Source organism: Nyctibius grandis, chromosome 29 (assembly GCF_013368605.1).
Source record: "Nyctibius grandis isolate bNycGra1 chromosome 29, bNycGra1.pri, whole genome shotgun sequence".
In the NCBI taxonomy this organism is placed as follows: Eukaryota; Metazoa; Chordata; class Aves; order Nyctibiiformes; family Nyctibiidae; genus Nyctibius; species Nyctibius grandis.
Window position 1 is genome coordinate 5,563,580 of NC_090686.1, and position 25,486 is coordinate 5,589,065.

The 25,486-nt window shown below is 42.6% G+C and overlaps 1 protein-coding gene across 1 annotated transcript; it reads left to right on the top strand.

Annotated features, from left to right (window-relative positions):
- Positions 1–97: 97 nt before the first annotated feature.
- Positions 98–22,307, top strand: NINJ1 (ninjurin 1). The gene is made up of 4 exons (XM_068419911.1): positions 98–330; positions 10,553–10,787; positions 15,322–15,483; positions 18,933–22,307. The coding sequence occupies exons 1-3, from the start codon at positions 259–261 to the stop codon at positions 15,474–15,476; spliced, it is 462 nt and encodes a 153-aa protein (XP_068276012.1). The 5' UTR covers positions 98–258; the 3' UTR covers positions 15,477–15,483; positions 18,933–22,307.
- The last annotated feature ends 3,179 nt before the right edge of the window (positions 22,308–25,486 follow it).

The following is a 25,486-nucleotide window of genomic DNA, read 5'->3' on the forward strand; positions in this document are numbered from 1 at the left end:
GGCCGCCCGCCGGGTCTCCATCCCGCACGGACACCTCCTCCGGCGGGCAGGGAACCTCCCCGGGGCGGGCTGTGTGAGGAGAGGGAGGGACGGGACCGGGACCGGGGACCGCCGCGCCAGCGCCGGCAATCGCCGCCCCGCTACAAACTGTCTCCTCAGCGGCCCTGCCCGCCCCTGACCCACCGCGTCGGGCCCAGCCGGGACATAAAGGGCTCCCCGCGGTGGGGCCGAGGCCGCAGCCGCCTCCCCTGCGCCGCCATGGAGTCCGGCAGCGAGACCGTCGAGCTCAACGGGCAGGCGGAGGGCGCGGAGCGGGTGGTCGTGGAGCGGGTAAGGGCCGGGGCCGGGGCCGGGGCCGGGGCCGGGGCCGGGGCCGGCGGTTGAGGCGGGCGGAGGGCGGTAGCGCGCCCGGGCATGGCGGGCGGGAGCGAGGCGGGCGGCGGCGGGGAGCGGGCCCGGGGAGCGGCGGGTCGGGCCGGGGCGGCCCAGAGCCCATCTCCGCCCGGCCACCGGCGGGGCCCCGGAGCCTCCCGCTGAGCGGGGCGGGAGGGCACTGCGGGAGGGATGGTGTGCTGGCCTTGGGATCGGTGCTTCTCCATTATTGTTTTTAGTTACACGTCTTGCACGAATTCAGCACTTTTTTGTGGGGATGCCACTGCAAGCGTCCCATTTTGTCTCACTTCAGAGATAGGCAAGTGCCAACGAAGGACTGAAAATAAAATCCTTTTTAGTCCTTGGCACGATGACTCCTTAGTTCATAGAATCTCAGAATGGTTTGGGTTGGAAGGGACCTTGAAGATCATGTAGTTCCAACCTCCCTGCCACGGGCAGGGACACCTTCCACTAGTTCCTACACGTGTCAGCCGAAAGGTTGTCAAATGTCCTCCCCACCCAGAAAGCTCTGGGCCCCTCACTACAAGAAAGACCTTGAGGTGCTGGAGCAAGTACAGAGGAGGGCAAAGAAGCTGGTGAAGGGTCTGGAGCACAAGTGTGATGAGAAGCGGCTGAGGGACCTGGGGGGGTTTAGCCCTGAGAAAAGGAGGCTGAGGGGAGACCTTCTCGCTCTCTACAACTGCCTGAAAGGAGGGTGTAGCGAGGGGGCGGTTGGTCTCTTCTCCCAGGTAACAAGTGACAGGATGAGAGGAAGCGGCCTCAAGTTGTGCCAGGGGAGGTTTAGATTGGAGATCAGGGACAATTTCTTCACTGAAAGAGTTGTCAAGCACTGGGACAGGCTGCCCAGGGCAGTGGTGGAGTCCCCATCCCTGGGGGGATTTAAAAGCCGTGTAGATGTGGTGCTGAGGGCCATGGGTTAGTGGTGGCCTTGGCAGTGCTGGGTTAACGGTTGGACTCGATGACTTTAAAGGTCCTTTCCAACCAAAATGATTCTATGATCCTAGGTGAGCATGAAAGTAGGCGGAATTACTTTGAGGGTTGGGCCTGTATGGGTTTTTTTTCCATACAGTAATCCAAATAAAAACACGAAGAGAAACAGCTTTTTACTACTCCATGTAGTCAAAACATGGCCAGAGATCTTCACTGGAAAGCATGTCATCCCATATTCTGTTTACACATAAAGGATGTTTTCCAAGCATGCCACTTATCTGAAAAGCCAGACTGGTAAAAGACCATCTTTTATGTTGTTTTGGAAGAGACTAAACTCTAAAAAGCAGCTTTTATTCCAACCTAAGACTGACACATAGAAGCAGTTGTACTAAACCACCTTCTACGTCACTAGTAAAACTTTCTGGTTACAGACAGACTGGACTGACTGTGTAGCAGATCTGTCCTTCCTCCCTCCCTTCCTGACAAACCCTTGTAGTCATGAATATCATACCAAGAAAAAAAATATACGGTTTTAATAAATCCTGGAAAGTACCTAAAGAGAATCAAGGCTGGGGTACATGGGTCAAACTGGTAGCCTGAAGGCTTTTCTTTTAAGCCACTGACTTCTCAGCAATTTTCTTTTATTATTAACATAGAGTTGTGATTGCATCACAAGTCATAGTCATGGGGATTTATTTTTTCTTAACTTGGTCTGCTCCAAGAATTTTTCTGCAACTTTCCTGTTTGACTTCATCGTCAGTCGCAAGCAATCATCATTTTGTTACATCTTTCCCATAGAAACTGCAAGTTCTGTGTGAGTGCCATATAAAGACTAAGCAGCGAGATGTACTATTATATCGTATTATGCATATACAGTAGCACCTCAGAGAACTTCACAGACACTTTTTTTCATTTTCTCACAGAAAAAAAAAGTGTATGTGAGGTAAAACAGATGGGGACAGATTTCTTAAACAACAGTGTCTGTCCCATAGGAGATACCTTAAAAAATCTGACCAAGTTCACAATTCACACAAACAAAAGAATGCCCCAGCTCAGCAGCCAGCTAAAGCTGGAGAGATCACAAATTCACAGGTGCCTAAATCTTCAGGGTTGGAGTCAGAAGTGCTGAAGTGTCTGCTTTTAGGAACGCTCGCAGGCATCGCAACTTGGCCCACCCTGGTTTTGCTTACTGCCCATCCTAGTGTCCACCCTCTCCTCAAAACAGATTCTCTTGCACATCTTCAGCAATGGGCTGCTGCCTTCTCTTACAGAAGAGCTGATGTGAAATGCGATATAGTTGTCTTACCTTCAAAGCATTGTAGAAGCACATGAATTAAAAAAAAGACTAGTTAAAAGCCCACTGTAATTCTGAATGAGTGGTTTAATGTGGTTTATTTTGCCTCCATCATTAATTTCGATACATTTTTTTAGCAGCTGTCAAGCTTTTAGAAGGAAGAAATTCCTTGCTTCTAATACTGTGTTGGCCTGGCACATCTCACTGACTGATGTGAATAATTACACTTGGCCGCTTCTGCAAAGGATCTGTTCATACAAATGCAGATAGCAACTGTTTTTTCATCTTCCTCTACGTGCTTTCCTTGTTCACAGTCCATACTGAAACGGCCTCGATTCACCTTGTTGTAAAGTCTAGTTTAATGTTTTCAAGATAACAGGAACTGCTGGTTGAAAGAGTTCAAGAAGAATTATGAAAAAGGTGAACAAAATTTGGGTGGTAGAACAGAACAGCTCTGGAATAGTTGGCTTCTGTTATAGTCATGTTATTACTACTAAAACTGTATTCAAAATTACATATTAATTCATAAGTAATTTTGGGACATGGCAGTTTCTTGGCATCATACTGCAAGTAAAATTTCAAATTTGTAGGAACTTGAAATAATTTTTCCACATATAGAATGAAGTGGCATGTTCTAAATTCCATCAAATGGAGTTTGGAGTATTTGATATACTCCAAATATTGAAACTATTGGTGATGATAAGTTTTTGTTTGCTTGTTTTTCAAGTAGCTAGAATAAACAAACAGTGCTTTAACAACACCGAATAGGCAGCCCGCAGTCCAGTTGTAACAGACCAAATCACTGGAATGAGCAGTCGTAGCACAAGACAGCTTCTATTTAAATAGCTGTACGAACAAGTTTACATTATTACTTCATTTCACAAAGTTAGCCATCAGGTGTGCTGATTATTTTTAAGTCATTTAAGGAGTAAAAATATTCTGACTTGGTCCTGGACCCAGTGTAGCTTTAGGAAGACAGTGCTCTGCCCTGAGCTAACATGACTGTACTTTTCCCTTTTTTTCGTACTAACTTTTTAACCCTCAGGAATCAGCCTGGTTACCACTTTTTAAATTTTTTTTTAATGTAGCCATACTTGCATTTTCTGTCTTTCCATATAGAAAGTGACTCTTCTTAAGGCTTTTAAAGATGTGGGAAAATTGATGCTGTCTATGAAATACAAACGCAGGCTGAGTTTTTCCCTTTTTTTTTTGTTATTTTTAATTGCCTGCAACCATACTGTCTCAAGATGTGATTGCAGAAGTCTCAGAAGCTGGTTAGTGTTACGCTAGGTTAGTACGTGGATGGATGGACTCCCCACACCAATGAAATTCCCACAGGGAATGTACCCGATGATTCAGGCCAGGTGTAGGGGTTTTCTCTGAGTCAGGGCTAAGCTGAACAAGTGATCTAATGTTTTATTGGGGGAAAACAAATAATATCTTCTGAGGAGGCGTACAAAGGAGCTAATCATCCATTACATGACTGAGATAGCGTAAAATATTTTTGTTGGAAGAATATTTCTTTTCTTTGTAGAGTATTCTCCCTGTTTTTCTAGATCAGCAAGGTCTCTGAGACAGAGGGGAAGTCCGACCTCAGAGTGGCCACGTATGGCCCATTACATTTTCAGTGCGTAGGCGATGGAGATGTGGACAGAAATTCCACATCCACGAGGTTTATTAAATAATTGTATAAAGTTACGAGTTCAATTCTGTAACTGTAGGATTGATCTTAGAAAAAAATAAAAGTTCTGCAATTGTCTTCTGTTTTATTCCTGTAATGTTCCTTTTATGTCTGATCCTTCTCTTTCTTGATATAACTGGAATTTTTCCTGAACATGAAATTACCACTAAAAGATCTGGAAAAGTTTGCTGTGCAGTGTTTTTCTTAAAGGTGAATACTTCAAAGACTTAGAAAATTACTTTTTAAACAAAAGGGCTTTTTAGCATCTTTTTAGCAGTTTTGATTAGAAAGACTATTGCAAAACACAGTAAAGAACAGTCCCCTGTAAGATGGGGATGACTCAGCCCTTTACTTACACAGCCTCATTATTACGTAGTATGTTTCCATTCTTTTATAATTAGGACTGTCCCTAAACACAAGAATTTAAGGAAGCTTGTTCCATGGCCTTACAAACCCAGAGGTCATATTGACCAACAAGCCTGTCCGATCTCATTTTGAGTCAAGGCTGTCTGGCTGTTAGAAATGTCTGAAAGCTGCCATACAGTTGCAGCAATAACTAACCTGAAATAGAAAGAAAACTGTGTGCAGAGGTAGAGCAAGGCAAAGATTATGAAGACTGTATTTCAGAGTAAATGTACTTGAAGGCAAAGAACCTTCTGACAGCTTAAGGAAGATGTTATTAATCAGAAGCATAGTTCTTAGAAACCTTGTTTGGAATATATAAGTAATAATCAGCATTATTTTTCCAATTATCCCATAAAAAACTGTAGCTCTCCTGTATTTAATAAAGGCGTTCTACTGCGTAATGATTGAAAGTTAGAATACCATGGAAGCGTTTTGTGCTAATACTGTACTAATACTAAAATAAGTATTTGTATGTTTTCAGAACCCAGATATGGCACTTTGGGCCTGACATGCAAAACACCTTGAGCTCTGGGTCCTGCAGTCCCAGCTGATATTAAGTAGCTGCAATTACAAATTCCAAATCAAAATTAAAGTGACTCAGGCTGTACTGGCTTTGACCCCGTGGTTTCTGGTTCTAAGTGTTCGTTTGGGAAACTGGAAGTTCTCCTGGCTAACTGCAAAATACTGGTTTTCTAGTGGGATTTAAGAAGAAAACAGTACCCAGTCTTGTGCTACTGCAAGTGTCTGTTAACTTCATTACAAGAACAGTAAATTCAGTGTTCATAAAAGATCTGGTTCTTGGAAATTTCAAGGTCCTGTTGTTTCAGCCGACGTTTGTCTTTTACAGTTTTTGTGGGGCTTTTGTTTTGGCCTTTTTTTAGTTCTTAAAACAATCTCTTTAGGGGAATATATATATGGTGGAAGACATTTAAGAAGCTGAGTAAAGTACCTAGGAACATACCAAAAGAGAAGGAATGAATCTTAAAAACTTGCACTCAAAATCCAAATGATTTCTTTCCTCCTGCATTCCTAGGGCAGAGTGACAGAAACCACATAACTAAGTTCTAAATACAAATGCAAAATAGGCGCCATTTTCACTAGTGGGGTTTTTTTTCCTCTGTGGATTACAGATGACTGGCATGTCAAAAACCCCACCTGTCTTCTCTGGACAGACTAACTGGTACCATTTTGGGAAACCCAGTGAGGTTGAGTTGGATAAGAAAAAAAAATTACTCTTGGGCTTTCCTTTGTTCTGATCAGACTTCCAGGACGTTAATTTGACTACTTCAGCAGTCACTAGTGTTTGATAAATACCTGTTGAGCAAACAGCCACATAAATTTTGTCACAGGTAGTGATTTAATGCTGTAATAGAAGCAGAAATCTCTATAACAAGTTACAGTGTTTAGCAAAGATACTTTATTATTTGTTTTCAGATGTTTCCATTTTCAGTGCTGTTTCCTTCCTGTTGAATCATCAGGTGGGTCTTAGACGTGATTCATGAAACTCGGCATCTGAGGACATTCGCCGTAGTGCCACTTTTATTTATTTTTTTAATAAATGTACTTAATAAATCCTTTCTGTATTTCAAAGGGACTTGGTTCTTCTGGGTGTGAATGACGAGTGAGGTGAAGCAAAGCAGCAGCAGTCTGTACCAACACAGTATCAATAAGGCTGTGTATCCAACACCGTTCAATCCCGGGGTGAAGGTTTGGTCTTACAGAAGCAAAACAGTGCCAGACTGTGATGTAGCATCTTAGCTTTATCCTTGCAAACTGCAGTGCTCTGGGCAAGCACACAGGCCCTGCCGCTGCACGTAGGTGCGGAGCAGTACTGTCTGTGGGGTCAGCATCTTGTGACTGAAAATAAGCTCTTCCACAGGGGGTTCTTCCAGCCACAGATGGAGCAAGAGGGGGAGGCTCTTCACTCCTCTCCTTTTTATAACTCTGCGTAGACTAGCACGGCAGGTTGTTCTGCTCAGAGGTTGATGCTTTGCGCGTGACAGGAGACCTGAGAGCAGGCTGTTGCTGACAGGGAAAGGATACAGCAGTTCCAGCTACACCTGGCTCTTGTGCACACACGTGTGAACGCAGAGGCTGGTTTTCCTCAGACTCATTTGGTGACACCAAGTGAAGGGATCAGCTTGTCTGTACCAAGTAATTTGAGTATTGGAAGTGTGTAATGAGGTGTTTTGATTACATTGAGACAGAAGCAGATCACGTGGAATACATACTGTTCCCTTGCCAAGTGACACCTGCAGGAAAAACCTGACTTTACATGTGTCCTAGAAAATCTCCAGAAGTTTCACTTTTCCTCTCTACAGCCCTGCAGGTGATAACAGCGTAGTGAGTGGTGTTTGGTGCTGCGGGCTGCACGTGTTGCTCCATGCTTGGAATCTCCCTGAAACCATAAAGCCACATAACAAGGTTCCCATATAATTTCTGTTGTACACGACTATCATTATCCTGAGGTTAAGGCAACAGCTCTTCTTTCATTGCCTGTCTATATATTGCTGTGTAACACGTAGTCTGATCTTAAAAATTGCTGCCATACTACTGTCTGCATTTGTTTCAATACTTTCGGCACTTGCCTTCAACTTGCTTCTAGAAGGCAAGGCTAATTTGCAGGGTTTTTTTGTTTTATGGTTTTCCAGCATGAGTCAGGAGGCTCCATTTCTCAATCAGGAGATTTGAAATGATTGTTTCTGGGACTTTCATGATTACAGGTCCTTTTTCCCGGCAGAAGGCAAGATCACAGGCTGAGAAAAAGCTTTGTACAGTAGAACCGATGTTTCAGTTCTCCATATGCCTAGTTCCAATTCTGAACTGTCTGCGTTCAGAAGTGGTAGCTAAAAGCCCCTTAACAGAGTAAAATGCCATTCTTTTAGAATCTAAACAGTAAATAGCTGAGTTGTCATTCCAGGAATAAGAAGTTTTGCCTTCGTTTGCCTTAGCAGCACTCTACTTTGAAAAGCCTTCTCCATTCATTTGAGTTCAGAAGTGACTCAAAGCCTTTTCTTCCACCACAGTGCAAACCCCATAGTCTGCTATTTCCACCTGCAACTTGACCATACAGAAAATTAGCAAACAGCAAGGTCCTAAAAGTGCAGCAGTACATTTCCCCAGGAAAAAGAAAAGGTTATATTCTGTTGGGTATGTAGAAACTGTCTTACATCACGTAGTCACCGATGTAACTGAAAGGAAGATGTAACGCAGACTATTTACTCTTTTGTATAGTTAAAAAAGAAAAAAAGCCACGTCAAATGTGATCACATTCCTACATTGAGTGAAAACAAAGAAACCGGTCATCATGTTTTCACTGCAGTCCCCTTCCATCAGGATTAAGAACTGAGTCACAGCTACCCGTGTAGTTTTTGCCTGTGTTACACACTGCAGCCTCGCAGACCCAATAGATGTTTCAAAGTCAGTACTTTTGGCAGGAAGCAGTTCATGAGCTACTAGACATAGGAAAAAACTTCCTCCGTTATCAACTTGTGACAAAATCGATCATATTACTTCTAGAGTCTACTGAGAAGAGTTGCTTTTAAATTCATGCCCAGAAATTGAGTTCTGCTGGTACACAGGTAGCTCCCCAACCCCTCTTACACTGCTGGCATTAGGTAGCCAAGAACTAAATGTGTGTGTTTGGCTTTTTACGGTACAATAAACAGTGAAAAACCTTAGTCTGGGTTTTTCTACTGAGTACTGCCAGCATATATTCCATGCTGCTTTCCATAAGGAAATGAACATCCACACCCGGTTTAGTGCTGCTGATGGATGGTGTACTACAAGAGTAGTTTTTTTTCTGAAGCATCCAAGTGCTATAGTGGTTTAATGGGGCAGGGAGGTGAGAGGAGGAGGCTCTCCTTGGGCAGGGAAAAGGTGACAAATGTGGGACAGATTCCCCAGCCAAATTGCATTTTTAGGTTGTGGGATGTAGACAAAACCAAATGAGTATCAAGTTCTTCCTGACTGAAGTCATTATCCACCTCAGAGCCATTTTCTTCCCAGGAGCTTAGGCTCGGTAAAGAAGCCGTCTGCATGAAGCTGGGATTACACGGCTTCCTTCTCTTTGCAGAAAAAGCAGCCTGCTGCTGGCCCAATGACATTTTTCACTCAGTAAAATATTTAGGCTGTGTTTGATTACAACATGTCTGGTGAAAATAGGTCAAGTTTGGTATTTGAATGCCCTGGAAAAACTGGCAATGTGTTTGCTGTATGCATCAATATCTGTCCTGTTTAAAAAGGACACTTCTAGGTCTGGACAGTGGCAAACCTGGCTTCGGAGTTGGAAATTTGATAGTTATTAGTGCTGCTGAAGAGAGTAATTAGAGGGTGTTTTCTGCATTTGAACTGACCTTCAAAGCGAGACTTTCCTCACAGTAGTTTCTGGCAAGCAGGAACACATTTGTGCGGTAACAAGGTCTCTGAGAAGCAAGTTTAAAGAAGTCAGCTAGAATAAGCTTACTCTTAATATATTTGTGTATTATTTTTGAAAATAAAATCTCCAAGTCAGAGCAGCAAGAATGAAGTTCCTAACCAAGCTGGTGAAGGGTCTGGAGGGTCTGACCTACGAGGAACAGCTGAGGGAGCTGGGGGTGTTTAGCCTGGAGAAGAGGAGGCTCAGAGGTGACCTTAGTGCAGTCTACAACTACCTGAAGGGAGGTTGTAGCGCAGTGGGAGTTGGCCTCTTCTCCCGGGCAACTAGCGATAGGACAAGAGGACACAGCCTCAAGCTTCGCCAGGGGAGGGTCAGGTTGGACATTAGGAATAATTTCTTTTCAGAAAGGGTTATTAGCCATTGGAATGGGCTACCCAGGGAGGTGGTGGAGTCACCATCTCTGGATGTGTTTAAGAAAAGACTGGACATGGCACTTAGTGCCCTGGTCTAGTTGACGTGGTGGTGTCAGGGCAACGGTTGGACTCGATGATCCCAGAGGTCTCTTCCAACCTGGTTGATTCTGTGATTCTGTGGAGTCAGGCATCTAAGTCTAACCTAGTTACCCTAAGCTGCATCTAATCTGTAGAGAAATAGGCGCCTCTGGGAGATGAGCTGTCAAATTTCAAGTTGGGTCACTTGTCACTGATGGTCATCAGAAAAAACTAATTTTATTCATCCTGCCAGGTTAACTAGCTCTGGTTTTGCCCTACAGTTGGTTTTTATTTTCCTGTTTGTTTGCAGGGGAATTAAAAAAAAAACAACACACCTGCTGATGTGAAAACGGGAAAAATTGGGCAGTGCTTGGCAACCACAGATCATACAATATTTAAGTGGAAAACCAGTTCACTGTGTATGGATGGAACTGGACAGTAGCATGGCGGAGTAAGAAGCAGCAGGGAAAGAGGTCAAGCAAAGCTCATACAGTGGCCAACTTCCACATAAATCGTCAAAATAAGACTCATGAGTAATCAAGGAACTATGTAGATGTGTGAAGACAGAGGGTGAATTTAATAAACGTTTATATTTTTAAGTATTCCTTTAGGAGTAAATCAGTTACAACGATCTGTTTGCGTGATTGTTTTACAGTGGTTTTTCCCTCCCAAGTTTCTTAGTGCAACTTTTCAGCTTTTTCAATCTTTCCTTTTCCCAGGGTAGAGGCATACTGACTGTTCAGACTGATCCTACAAGCTGGAAAAAGTGTATCATCGCCAAAGTGCAGTACAGACACTATTTATGTCTCCTGTCGGATGGAGGGGAGTGGTAACAATGAAAAAGATGTACTGATAGTCTCAGTACCGCTATTAATCTGTCAGTATGATTACAGAAATCAGGTGATGGGCCAAGTGATCTCTCGCTCACTGCACCAATTAAGAGAGATGTGAATAATCTTTTCCCTCTCTCCAAATTTTAGCGCAGAACGTCGCAGTGGTTTCAAAGAAATGGACCTATGAACATCAACCACTACGCAAATAAGAAGAGCGCTGCGGAGAGCATGTTGGACATTGCCCTGCTGATGGCCAATGCGTCCCAGCTGAAAGCCGTGATGGAGCAAGGACCTTCTTTTTCCTTCTACGTCCCACTTATCGTTCTTATCAGCCTGTCGCTCACACTGCAAGTTATGGTGGGAGTGCTCCTGATATTCCTTGGTATGTACCAACAGCAAGAACCATTGACGTGTTTTTCTTACAGGATGCAACCTATAAGATGGTATATAGACTCCCCGTTTATTTTTAAAAAGCTGTTGTAGAAAGTCTTTACCTCAGAACTGATTACAGTTTTCTCTTAAGACTAAAGAAATACTGGAATAAAAGGAGTAAGGGCAGCTTTATATGTAATCTTCAATTTTGATCAACTTCCTCATTCTCATTTGCCCAGCGTATGAATATTTTTCTTCTCAGAAGGCTTGAGGAGGAAGGAAAATGATGAAATACTGTAAAAGAAACATTAATAGGCCAGATAGGATCATGCAGCCTGCCCAGTTTCATAATACTGTTTCTGGCAAGACCTGTTACTTAATCTTATGACTGAAATGTGTTTGTTTCATATCAGTCATATCATAAGTAATATTATAAGAATATATTTTGAATGTAGAAATTCGAAACAGAAGTAAAAGTTGAAAAGTCCGTCTTCATGTTGATGTGGCATATTGTCTTCAGTTTGTTTGTGTTTCTGCAATCAAATCAAAGGTTTGATAGCAAAGGCTTGACAATAATGAAAAAAACCCCTTAGTTTTAAATTTAAGAAATTATTCAAAGCATCCTAAATCTCTGGGTGGGGAATGGTGGAAATGTACTTGTTATTGTTAATTTCCCAACCTGTGTTAAACTGAAATTCAAGTTAAAAACAAAAATAGGCTACTTGGAGCAAGATTTCACCATAAGAATATACCTCATCTGTTATCCACATACTATGACTTCAGTCAAAAAATTTAAAATTACATATAATATGAGAACACAGTCCGAGCAGCATCCTGGGCCTACAAATAGGTTGTCTTGAATTCTGCTTATTGCTAGGGAAACCTTTTCTACTTTCTACCAAAGAAATGTAATGCAATACCTTGAACAGATTCTATAAATCGTTTCAAGAGAATGAGTTCAAACAGGAGTTGTGTTAGTGGTGCTTTGGACGCATTTGATGAGACAGCTGTAGAATCAGTTCCCTGCTCCCTGCCTTCCCCATCTCCCCTTACTGTCTTACTTGTTGAATTCCAGACCTTCACATTCCTAGAAGTTCAATGCAGTGTCTTTGCTGTTCTCAAAAACAGAGCTTCCATTATTCAGTATTAATAGGTACGATGCTGTGAGGCACAAGAACCAATATTTATCACTAAAAATCAGGTATTTTAAGTTAACATTGCTAGATGAGTAGCACATGTATGTCCTATACCCTCTGCCTCATTCTGTAAGGCAGAACATTGACCTAAGTAGCTATAGAACCAGGTTCATTTCTAAAATAATGGCATCATTAAGTGAGCATGAATTACCCAAAAAAGCCCAACTAAAACTCCACGGAGAGTGGAGAGACAGCACTCTTCTGGAAATTTGAGTTCTCTGGTTTGACCTTAAACAAGTCTTCAATACTTCTCTTTGCTATCTTAACCTGCTATGATATTTTCCCCTGTGCTTTTACAAGGCAAAATGCAAAAAGAATCCCGTGGCACTTTGCAAAGTTGTTGAAAACCTGTGACATTCATTAGCAGACCCAAAACCCTAGACCATAACTTTGGAGGTCGATCCAAAACAGCTATGGATCACTTCTCTTGCTAGTGATATATGATCATTTATTCTCATAACTTTTTTCAAATCTTTCCCGTTAAATTCATGGGAACGATATGATAGATCTTAAGTCTACTGTAAATGAAAAGCCTGGAAGGTGATAGCCAGAGTTCACACGTGGCATTCACTAAGTTATAGGTGCCACTTTTGGCATCTCTGTTAGTCTTTCAGTGTTCCGTTTTTTAGCACAAGTGAAAAAACAACTTTCTGTTCAAGGAGGAAGTCCCTAGGAAACAGGATACATAAGGCTTGAAATATTGACATGCAGCTGACGTAGCTTTTTTCTTTCTTACAAAAGAGACAGAATACAGCTGTCTCTGCATTTGGTAGAGTTGGTATAAGAGCAAAATCCAGGTCCTGGCTCAGAGGAGATTTCAGAAAGGGACTGGAAAAAGAAACCTGATGATACTGGGGGATGCGGGAAGAGAGTCATGGAAAAATCAGCAAAACACTTACGTTTCTTGGTTGAAGGCACCTCCCTGATGGTTGTTTCAGTGAAGCAAGCTTTGAGGCTGTAAACAAAGTTTTTTGCTGAGTAATAATTCCTCAGAATATGCTGAGACATTGCTTTTTAATGCTTGTTTCTGCCAGACATTGCCAAAGTGGCATCCAGCTCTGTAATTTTTAATCTTTGTCACATTGAGAGTAGAGTACCCAGCAGCCCCAACTCCAAAGTTGGGCTGAGGTGGAGTTCACAGACCGCTTAGCAAATAGTGAGAGTCATCAGGAGTTCAGTCTCAGCTTGTAGTGGGATGCTGTCGGAGCGATGCTGTCATGCTGAGATCAAAAGTACAGAAGACAGGACGTAGGATATGAAGGTACAAAGATACAGGCATCATAGCAAGAACTTGCTTTTCACAATGTGTATTTGGTAGTTTTGGCCTGCAGGAACAGTTTGCCTACTTGTCCAGCCACAAAATTCTGCCTCTTACCAGCTCTCACTAGTCCAAACAAAAGTCTGTGCAACCCTCCAGTTTCTTTTCGGAAGAAAAGCAAAGAATATCTTGAAATAGTTTAAGTGGTATGAAATCATAGTAATCTAATCCCACTATAATAAAACACTTAAACAATAACTGTTCTTAAAAACATTTTCACAAACACCCTCATCTTAATTATTATAATCACAAAGATAGGATTACTGCAATTCTACTTCAAAATTTAGAGCACTGCCTAAACTGACAAGCAATACTTGTCTTCTCTGACCCTTATTTGGACAAAGGGACAGCTCTGAAAGTCGCCACTCTCCTTTGAGCATGATTTCTTTTAACTCACAAAACACATTAGGCCATTATTGCCTTTTCTTTTTTAAACCGACCATCTGAAATGCTTTTCTTCCATATTTCAGGATTAATTATTCCATTTCGTTTATTCTGCTTCATACACATGACAGTATTAGAGTCCTTCCAGGTACTGTTGGGATACAAGCATCCACATAGCTCCAGATGTTTTACGGACATGTATAAACTTATTTTCAGGGTTAAGTACTGCTGAGCTTGAATTATTTCATGCCTACACAGGTGTGCCATAGCTTAGGCATTTCAGATAGTTCCCCCACACTGTTCTTCAGTGCTTTGACTGGCCTGTGATGTTTGCTTTAGCAAACAGGACTTTGAACAGGTGCCCAGAATTCCTTGAAACCAAAACAGCATTAGACTTCCTAATTAGGGACACGAAGTGAACCTGGCTTTTAATACTTCAGCATCACGAGTGTGTTTGCTGCCACTTCTACTTAACTGCTTCCACAAGCGAGTCTTGGTTCTGTGGTTAAGTCCTGCAGTGTTGACAGGGTTATTATGTTAAAAGCAAATAACAAAGTTTATCTCATGCAGTAGAGTCGTAAGCTACACATCTATGTATGTGCCTGTCAGAAGGAGCTCAAAGTTTTATTTATATTGCTGTAAAAACTTGTCAGGTATAAACTTTCTCTCACACATCCCGTACATGCTCACACAGGCTCCAGTGATCTACGCATTTAAGAACTGTGAGCCTTAATAGACAAAAACCATTCTCCAAACACTCTCCAGAATTCATCGGCACTTGTTCCACCAGCTTCGAAGAAATTTAGCACAGGGGCTGAGCTGCAGAGCCCTTACTGCAGGAGAACAGAGACAGGGGAAAACGTTGGGTTTCTGCATGATGCCAGGCAAGCACCCCCAGACTCCTTACTGTCCTATACAAGCACCTGCTTTACTCTATCAAGTCTATTATCAGTCCAGTGTAACTCATTTATATGTTTTCACAAGTCCTGGAATCAAAGCTTAAACTAAATTAACACTATCTCTCTCCCTTGTGTGTTCCTCCCTCGCTCCCATTAGCAGTTCAACCAAACAAAAGAAAATGTTTACCCAGCTGATGCTCTCTGTCAGAAGGACTGCAGCCACGCTGCTTTGAAATCTACCTCTGTTTAGCAGATATAATGTCTTGGCTTTCTAGAGACAAAATCAGTGCAAAAGCAGGGAGTGCAGCTGGGGAAGGGCTGTTTGTGAAGAACCTCTAGCATTTTAACTGCAGGAAATTTAGCTTCATTCCATCCTGTCAGGGCTTCAAGCTTAATGTATTCAAGACCGAAATAATTTTTAAATGCTTAAAGTCTGCAACAAAACTAGGTTTCAAAAGACCGAGAACTCAGAAGATTTCTAGTAATGTTGATGTATCTGTTACTTCCCATGTGCATCCACAGAGATTAGATGCTAATTACTGGAAGCTAATAGGCTCCTTGTGGTTAAAGATCTTCTCCTTAGTACTTTTACTGACGCTGCAGAATCTTACTTCCCTTTTAAGTATGACTGATGCAAATAGCTCAGTGTAAGAGAAATTCTTGAACTACATGCATAGTCAAGACTTTTATTCTGGATTTTGAAATATACATATAATTAAAACCTTTTTCCCCCCTTTCTCTTTGAAGTAAAATATGACCTTAACAACCCTGAAAAGCATGGAAGGCTGGATTTCCTCAACAACCTTGCAACTGGACTAGTATTCATTATAGTAGTTGTGAATATTTTTATCACTGCCTTTGGAGTGCAGAAGCCAGTTGCTGAGTCAGCATCAAAACAGTGAGTACAAGGTGAGTGTGATCTCTCTGCACCTTAAAGTAGTCAGGCATAGCATACAAGAATGCAGTGCACACTAGGGTATAGCTTTAAAAATAGCCACGAGCTTATCTCTACAGTTCTAGCCTTCGCAGATAAATGAATTTACTTCAACTACTGCAAAAGCAGAAGTTACTAGGAACTGCTGAGTTATTACAGTGTATTTGTAAACGTAGAGTTCAAAAGTTGATGGCAACATCTTACTTTGTCAGGGGCCCCTTGCACGTGTCACGCATAGGGAGTGTAAAGATTGTCTTTCTGGCGTAGCCACTCCTTTTCCTCATTGCTGACTAAGCCAAGAAGGGAAATAATATTGTTTTGCTTCCTCAAAATGCCCCTTCCTTTTTTAAGGAAGGTTTGCAGCATACTGCATCCAGTCTGTTATGAACACTGAAGTAACTAGGGCTATTAAGTCCAACATATAATACCACACATCACTGGAGCCCTTTGGTTCCTATGCAGATAGTGTGGCTTTTCTGTCCGCCCAAGGTACAGGACTTTTGCTTTGTGGGAGACTCAGCCCTCAAAGATGTGCACTATCACTTCACTTGGTAGATGTGGTCATTTAGAACAATAAAATGCAGGTAGAGAAAACAATAAAGTTTGTTATTTACTGATACAAAAGGATAAGTATAGAAATTGTGGGAATCCAAATGGGTATCTTCCTGGCATTGTAGCTACAATGAACAATTTGGGAGGAGATAAACCTAAATTGTAGGCTTGTAGCCCAAGAAGCACTATGGTCCAGCATCTGCCTTTAAAATAGCACTGCTAAGTCTGTGTGTGCCAGCATTGCTCTGGCTCTTTATCTTCCAAACCTCAAATCATGTTCAGAAGACCTGCTGAAGAAGGAATTACTTGACTTGCCTGGCAAGCCACGGTACACTGGCTGCTGTGCAGACAGCCATACGTGTAACATTATCAGTTAAACTTCTAGATGAAACCCTTTCTCCTGAAAAAGAAGATACAAGACCTTTAAACCCCTATTCTGAAGATGAATGGCACAACAGAAATCTGTGACAAGAATGGAAGCCAGACCAAAATCTAACAGGACTCTAAACAGCATGGGGAGAAATCAGTGCAACAAGTTACTAAGATGATGAAGAATTGTCTCCATTTAGCACACACCCAGAGCTAAACAACAACCAGTTGTTCTATCACCCAACATCCCCTCCCCGACCAAAAAAGGGAATTGGGAAAAGGAAGGAGACTTGTGGGTTGAAATTTAAACAGATTTAATAACATAAGAAAACCAATATCAATACAAAATATTCAAAGTTATACTCAGCCCATAGAGCAGTGGTGAGTCCCTCCAGGGATCACAACCCTTGAGAAGAAAGAGGGAGAAGAGAGCAGAGCAAAGAGCCCCCCATCCCCAGCAGCTTTTCCATTTATAGTGAACGTGAGGTTGATGTTACAGAACACACCTGTGGGCCAGCCTGGGGCAGCTGCCCTGGGTTTAACTGCTAATGGCCTTGATCACCATGGCTGGCCACACACTGAGACAAAATGGAACAGAAAAGTGATTCTATAAATTTTATCCCCGCAAAACCAGGACAAGAATGAAATTAATTTATTTCGGGGTATGGGCAGAATCATCTGCTTTAACCAAAACCTGTGAAATTCTCGCAGGGAAACAACATGGTTTTATTGTATTTTCTGGCCATAGTCTACAAATAAACTCAGAACTATTCAATTTTAGCAGCGAAAAGCACATCGATTATCTGAGATATTATCAGAATTACAGGTAGAACATCCATCTCAGCAGTACATATTAAAACAATACTGAAACACTAACCACAAAATTGCACTGGCAAAGCCAAGAGGACTGAAGGAAGGATTATTGGAATTTTAGCTCTCTTCACAGGAAAAAACATGCACAATAGCCAGGAACAGAGGCAGAGACAAGAATCTGAAATATGCATCAAGAATTCAAATAGTGGGCAAGGTGGCATACCAGAGTCCCAACGTGCCTCTTGATACAGTGAAAGAAAAACTTAAGAGGGGAGAGAGAAGCAGCAGTTTTTGCTTACCACACCGATGTATGCTGAGTTGACTTTCCAGTCCCAAGCCAGTTATGGAGCAGTCAGCTAATAGCCATAAAGATATCACCCACCTTGCCTTACCAGGGCACTGGATGGGTGAGCTCACCCACATTTCATCTGCTATTTCTCCACCAGTGCCACGTTCTCCAGTGAGTACCTTACTGTTTCTCCCCAGAACTGGTGCCAGCTCTGCTCCCCTTTTGATCTCTCACTGGCTTTCAGGAGATGCTGCTTCTGCAGTGTTTCCAAACATGACTGCTGTATTTCTCAACGGCAGATCTCGATACTGAAGTGCTTTGAAGAACCCCGCAGCTGTTACAGAGTTTGCAGGACATCTGTTCTGTGTGTCACAAGCCAGTTCAGCTCTGGGCAGCCCTAACATGCCAGGCTGGCTTCTCAACGTTGCTATGCATTAGCTTTTTAAAAGTATAAAGTGCATCCCCCTGCAAATTTCTCCCACCTGTCCATGGACTTTGTCTCCTTTCCCCTTCCTTCACACACATACGTGGCTAACTCTTATGGAAACATCAGCGGTTTTGTGCAGTGTCTTTTGTGAAGAAGGTGCTCTTCACAGCATTTGTGTTGGAGTTTCTCCTCTACTATTCCTTCTGCTCTCCGTAAACTGTCAACCCAAAGGGTTTTGTGACTTAATTATGACTAGGATTGTGGAATCCCTAGTTAGAAAGCTAGGTTTTAAATGAGAAACGAGTTCACATGTAACTTGTCCGAGATCATGAGAGCATGAAGCACAGTTCTGCCTAGTGGATGGTACTGGCTCCTCCAGCTATATAGCATGTATCGCATATAGCTATGCACAGCCAGAGTATTGGTTCACACACATAAACGTGATTGCTATCTACTGCTGGAATTAGTTTAATAAACTTGCAGTACCTCAAGAAGGAACAGTAGCTGTTTTATGTAACCTCAGGTAGAGGCAAGACCAAAGGATGTTTCAAACAAGTTTACATCCATACAAAACCAGCAGCTGTGTGCTCCTGCCTTCGTGCTTCTCATACATACAGTTTCCTAATAAAATGGCCAAATGCCTGGGATCTGTGTCCTTCTGCTCCACACTTGTTAAATGTGGAAGTTCTTCATTGTTTTGGGACACTCCATCTGTTGTTTGCTCATTTGTACCTATTGCCCTTGCTAAAAACACCCGGTCATCTGAATGTAACATGAAAAGTGAGTCTTTTTCAGTCTGCTGCCACAATCTCCTCAAAGCCCTGAGAGAAGTGAGTGGCCACCATTTTCTGGCTTCACCTTCACTATTATGCACATTTTTCCAAAGAAAACTTAATTGCCCCTTTAAGGCAAATTTGTCATTTACTCTAATTCCTGCATCACTAACATCTCAATATCTTTGTTTTCTATTTCAGAGTCCTGAAGCATTTATTCTTCCGTAGATGCCATTTGCACTTGAGCCAGTTACACTTGGTCACAGTGGGAGGAAAAAAAATAACCTGAAGAAGCTGGATATAGCAAGCAGCTTTCTCAAGTTTCCAACAACCAACACATTTGTGCACCTAAAAATTTCCAATGTGTTATTATTTAAACTGTTCGGCATCTAAGGAAAGGTTGATTTTGACCCAAGGACATTGTTTTTCTGGAATATTGGCATTTCAATTTCTGTAGCAACTAATTGTTTTTCAGAGAAGTGGCATAAGCTCATCAAACAAGGTAATATCAACTGGTGGCACTTCACAGGACTCCCATTTTCCATGCCTTTTGGTTTTGTGGCAATTGGTCATTTCCAGCGTGGTAAGAAATGGCAGGCCTCCAGTTCTGGCATGGCCACGTCGCCCTTTATTTAATTTACTTGGCACGAAACCTACGTGCTCCGTAGCACAGCAGTGGCCTTCCTTTGCGGTGTGCAAAGACAGCTGTGCCTTGTTTTCTTTTTTTCCCACTCTGGCTAAAGCAAAGATGAGACAGACAGAAACAGTGGGCTGTCTTTTGTCCAGTTTTGCTCACAGGTAGTTCGTTTGTCCTGTTTCTTCATCTCTGGACCACACTTAAAATTTCCTTCTCCTTTGTGCACAGACACACAGATAACCTAACTGTTAATAGTTTCTAACTATTAACTGCTATACTCTGTGTTCTGTGCATTAATACATTTCTGGAAACCCTGTTAGAAGTACTACCAACTGGAAAACTGGAGGATACAGGGCGAACTTTACCTGCTACACTGGTACCAAGTGCCTGTCAGCAATTCCAGTAGCAAACTGAAAGAAGTTTATCCCTCTGTAACTTTTCCCTCTTCTCTTCCCAAGATTGATTGCTGCAGTTGTGTTACTCTTACGAGTTTATGGCTAAAAGCATCAGTAATTTTTTAATTTTATTTTTAAATATATAGAGAGATATAAATATCTTCTAGGTTCTTACCTGCTGGCTCAGGGACTGACACTTTTTTCTAAATACACTATTGCTAGTAATGGTGTAGGTTATAAACATTTCTACGACAAAAACATTTCAGTCTTTTTGTTTCCAAAGTATCACATCTGCAATGAGAACAACCCTAGTTTTCTAGAGTGTGCTTAATTGTAGATGCAGATTTGTACTAATACATTTCCTTACCCATAATTTTTAAATGCTCTCTTGCACATATTAATAGAAGTTTGACTGCCATGTGTCTCATCTCATTTACAATTTTTATTGATCACCTTTCCCTCTAGTTATGTCTCAAGGCCCATTGATGTACCATTGATGTACCATATCTTCATTTATGTGCTCTGTAAGAATTGCTGAAAGAAAACAAAACAGAAACTTGTGTGATTACTAATGGCATAGACATGATTTTTTATTTTTTAATTGGCCTTTTGTGGCTTCATTTCCAACTTAATAGCTTTTTAACCAGTATCTAGCAAGCAATGGTTTTAATTGTGTGTGTTGTACTAATTTAAACGTAGCTCAGAACAAGCTCTGAATGAGGCACTCAGGACAATTTTCCTTATTTATTCTTTACAAACCAGCAGCCTGTTGAAGGACTATTCCTACGTACTTGGGCTGTCACAGTTCCGATGCTGTAGTGTAGTGAATTGACTGGCCAAATAGCGATGCTGAAAACCTTAAAAACCTTTCTTTTGGAGAAAAGAGGTGTCTGTAGGCAAAGCCCTTCCAAGCATGAAATTTATCTGTGGCTCAACATCAGGCAGTAATTTCGTTAAGATTCTTGACCGTACCACCTTTGTTAGCTTTCACCTTTTTACTCACAGAGTATTTGCCCCTCTGTGCATCTGATTCAGTCTGGAGAAGCTCTCTGGAGGCATCTACCTCTCTTCTGTACAGGAAACCTTGTACCTAAAGTTGTTGCTTTGTGTTGTCCTAAGTACATAACCCATCCAAAAGATAGTTACGTTTAACTTAGGTATGAATATTATTTTTCATTGCCAGATTTGCATCTTTTTTAAGCAAGACATAAAAATAGGAAGAGATGTTTCTGGCACTTAGCTAATCCTCTCACTTTTTGACTTGTCCTTACTGCCCTAAAAGCAGAAGACACCCAGGCTCTCCTGATGTTTACTGTATTTACACGTGGTGGTGATTTGGCCCAATTTCGAATGTAGTTTTCCATTCTTGTGCTCCTGACTGCCACGGCCCTCTCCTATGAGCATGGTCATGTTTGTGTCGCACTGAAACACTTGAAAGCAGTCAGGGGGGGTTGCAGTACAGACATACCAGGTGTTTACTCATTTTATTCCTCATTATTGGACCATAATTTTTCAGGTCACTCAAGCAACCAAGTTGTTACAGTAGGTTTCTCCTGAAAAAGATAATGGCTGTTCTTATAGCATCTTTACTGCTCAGCTGTTGTCCAACAGGAGCTACCAAGGGTTGTACATCCCATCGCCCAGTGGCTTGTGGCACTAACTTGTGGCACTCTCTCTTGCTAGAGAGAGTCCAGCGCAGAGCCACGAAGATGATTAAGGGAGTGGAGCATCTCCCTTTTGAGGAGAGGCTGAGGGAGCTGGGTCTCTTTAGCTTAGAGAAGAGGAGACTGAGGGGTGACCTCATTAATGTTTATAAAGATGTAAAGGGCAAGTGTCATGAGGATGGAGCCAGGCTCTTCTCAGTGACATCCCTTGACAGGACAAGGGGCAATGGGGTGCAAGCTGGAACACAGGAGGTTCCACATAAATATGAGGAAAAACTTCTTTCCAGTGAGGGTGACCAAACACTGGCACAGGCTGCCCAGAGAGGGTGTGGAGTCTCCTTCTCTGGAGACATTCAAAACCCACCTGGACGTGTTCCTGTGTGATATGGTCTAGGTAATCCTGCTCCGGCAGGGGGATTGGACTAGATGATCTTTCGAGGTCCCTTCCAATCCCTGACATTCTGTGATTCTGTGATTCTGTAACTGGATCCAGAGCAGAAGGGTAGGGAACACTCCCCAGGCGGTGACTTGTCAACTACGGATTCCAATGGACTTTGCAAGACACGGGTTTTGGGACACACAGGAGCGAAAGAAGAAACGCTTCAAGCTTGAACACGACGACGGATGCCAAGAGCTGGATGTGTAGATCTGCATTAAGGGGGTAGGTGTCTGTTCACGTCTGCCAGGGCGGGGCTCAGAACAACAAACCCCCCCGTGAATCCTTCTGCCTCCTGAGCTCCTGAAAGTGTGACATCACAACAGAGATACTTGCAACTTCAGAGAGCCTGGTCTCTTGGTTCTAAACACACCAAACCCTGACCTGAAAGCCATTCATCTGACTACAAGACTGTACTGGGCATCAGCAGTATTCAACTTGCAACTGGATGTCTTTTTTTTTAAATAAAAAGGATGCTGGTTTATTACCATGTCTTTTATTGTGATTAAGATGTGCAAAACGTCCTCAGACACGCAGTCTGTGTTTTAAGTCGCTGAAGCCTTTGGATATCATGTAATTTTTAGCAGACAAAAGCATCTGCAAGTTGGTTTCAAGTATAAATAATTTAATCACATGATCATTATTCTTTTAAGTCAGGTGCTAATTTAAAAACCTAGCGAATATCTCCTAGGGGCGGCAAACAAATGCATTGGCTTAAATGCTTCTGTGGTTTGTTGTGCTTCTCCACAGTTCTTGGTTGTAGGGAAACATTCCACTTAAAAAGAGGTCATCAATAATGAAGCGAGATGAATTTTTACCGGCTGTCTCGGGAAACGGTTCATGCCAGGTCATCCATTTACTTCTGTTTCATAAGCTGCTGAGCAGAGTAAGAATTACACATGCTGCTCTGGTCGTTCTTATTAGTCCCTTCAGCATCTAGGGGCTGCCTGGGTTGAAGTTTTCAGTGTAGCTGTACTTCCTGAAGCAGGTGACAACTATATTTACTGGAACCGACTTTTAAGTATTTGTCTTCTAAACCAGGTCACTGCTGAAGCTTATTCTGCAGCTGCGTGTTACATAAAACGGGCTGAACTAAAGCATAAGCCTGGTTACTGTTTTCCCCTCAACTATCAGTCAGAGGGTTTTGGTCACTCCTTTTAGTTCACGCTTTATCCTGATTTCTGCCACGTCATCCTGCAGGTCGCACTGAGCCCTGCCCACCACGCGCTGGTGTAGGTGCTGGCTGACTGGGGGGGCACTGCCCTGTGCCAGAGGTACCAGTGCGCTGCGCTTGGTCCAGGGCACAGGCTTGTGACTGCGTGTTACCCTAAAAGCTTGGATGCTTTTTTATTGTTAACAGCTGGGAGAAACACGATGATCTTGATCATTCAAATATTTATGAAAGAGTTATCAGAAATGAGTGACGGAATCCAAACGCTAAGCTCTGCTTATTTTCTAGCTTAGCAAAGGTGTTGCCATGATGTTTTATCTGATTCAGGAAACGCTACATGTGGTACCGATTTATTTTACAATTCTTTGCAAAAAAACAATGTCAAAACTGGTCCTTGTACCATATAATTTAGTGAAACCACAGGAGAACAGGCTCTACTGCAAGTGTATTTACTTACTGCAGGGCAGTGGGAACACTTAGAAGAAAACTGATGATATATTTTCATACATATAACTCATATCTTTGATAACTTGCACATTTAAACACATCACTCCTTGAAAATAAATCATCAAATCTCCCATAAGGTTGGAAGCAACATAGGGCATAGAGAAGCACTGAGACTGAAAAGAAGCAGGCTCTCCTTCTCCGTAGGTGTTTGTGTACAAGAAAAAGCCACGTTACTTCTCAGTGACGGTGTTTTGCTTTCAAAGAAATGATTTGCAGGTTATATACATAAACAGAATATCCAAATACGAGAGCTGGAGCCTCCCATGTTTGCATGGCCAACCCCACAAACCCTGCGCTTCCATTAAGAAATTAAAAAATAATAAACGAGGAGCTTCTGACTACTCCCAGCAGCTTTGCTGTGCTGTCGGTAGGGAAATGATCTAGCAGAGCAGAAGTAGTCCTGTTTAGTTCTTAAGACAACCCAGTTGGTGTTATCACTATTCAACCAATAGCCAGGGAAGGATACTGCAGCAGAGCAGTGGAGATACCCCATTTCCCTTAGAACAGTCCGGAAACAACTGGTACCCTGGATATCTCCAGTGGGTGGCTATTTGTACATTACTTTTTTTCTAGGAGAAACAAACATAGCTTAAATATACACAAATTTAATGACCTGAAAGCGAAGTTCATGCGTTGTAAAGACCACACCACCAGCATGCTCAGACACAGATTTTTGCCCCAAGGAACTACCCCAGAGGACAGTTATCTTGGAAGAAACCTCCTACAGTGATGGGAAATGAGGTGATGTTCTTTATGAAATAACATTTCAGCACATCATTTTGATTTTAGAAGCTTTCACGTACAACAGCGCAAGGCACCATGGTCAAAAGCCTTGAGAAGCAGGCGAACTCCATCTCAGGACTACTACTAAGCTCGAGCTAACTACCCACTTGGAAGCACGCAAAAGAGCAGAAAGTTTGCCGTGTCCCAGATTCCCACCACCTTTATCTCAGAAAGCTACACATCAGAGGAGCAGGCTCTCATTCTCCCGTGGAAAAAGGAGAGGTCACTGCTTTACAGCTGAAATATGTGAGGAGCAGGAGAGGAGCCAATCTCAGCTCCTTAAAGAGAGGAGCCCATTCACCCTAGCGTCACGCAGGGCTCTTGCTGCAGTCCTTTAATGATCGCAGGTGACCAACAAGGCTGGACCAGAGTCAAAAGCTAAGACAAGACCTTGCTAGAGCAAGAAATAAATTTAAATAAAGGAGAGAAAGCATTTGAGGAAGAAATAAATAACTGCATGGCCGCTTTGAGGAGAGTTTTCATCGGAGTCTGGGTGAAGTCCAAGCGCTGCGGGGGTGATATGTCAGCTGTACCCATCGTTTCTCCCTTATCCCCACCATCATTTATTCACACCCTGACATCTGAGCGCCTTCAACAGCAGCGGGCGGGCAGAGAGGGCAGGAGCATGGGCAGAGCTAGTGGCCACGCTCGCGCCATTCGCAGGTGGCTCTTGGCTGCGGCAGGGAGCAAACACTGGCCATGGTGACATGAAAAGATGGGGTGTGCAAAGGCTGCTGCTTCTGCCAGGAGGAGTTTCACATTGTCACACTGCTTGAATTCTTTACTCCGTGTTAAATGCACACGCTCAGCCTCGGCCCCGCTGTTCTGGTGGCCCTTGGCTCTGCCATTGGGCGCGTTACCTGTGTGTCATTGCAGGGTACGTTGTGATAACTAGTGGAAGACACAGACTACAATCTTTTCAAGAATAATGTCTAACCAGTTACTATCCAACCTCCTGCCAGGGTGGTGACAAAAAAATTACCTTCCCTGCTATTGGGTGCAATGGATTGTTTTGAACTCACTTTCCTCCTCCTCCGCACTTCATTGAAGTGAAGCTCTGTTTTCGTGGAGAGTTTTCTCCCCCTTGGATTATTTCATAACGAGAACTGTGTACTAATCTGGCTGCCTTCCCAAAGAGGGTGCCACAGCTCCCCAGCTGGGA

What these genes read in the sequence shown, in the direction of transcription:
- NINJ1 (XM_068419911.1), top strand. Translation starts at nt 259, where the DNA reads ATGGAGTCCGGCAGCGAGACCGTCGAGCTCAACGGGCAGGCGGAGGGC. An exon ending in AGCGGGTGGTCGTGGAGCGG is followed by an intron (nt 331 to 10,552) that starts GTAAGGGCCGGG and finishes TCCAAATTTTAG; the next exon opens with CGCAGAACGTCGCAGTGGTT. An exon ending in AGTGCTCCTGATATTCCTTG is followed by an intron (nt 10,788 to 15,321) that starts GTATGTACCAAC and finishes TTCTCTTTGAAG; the next exon opens with TAAAATATGACCTTAACAAC.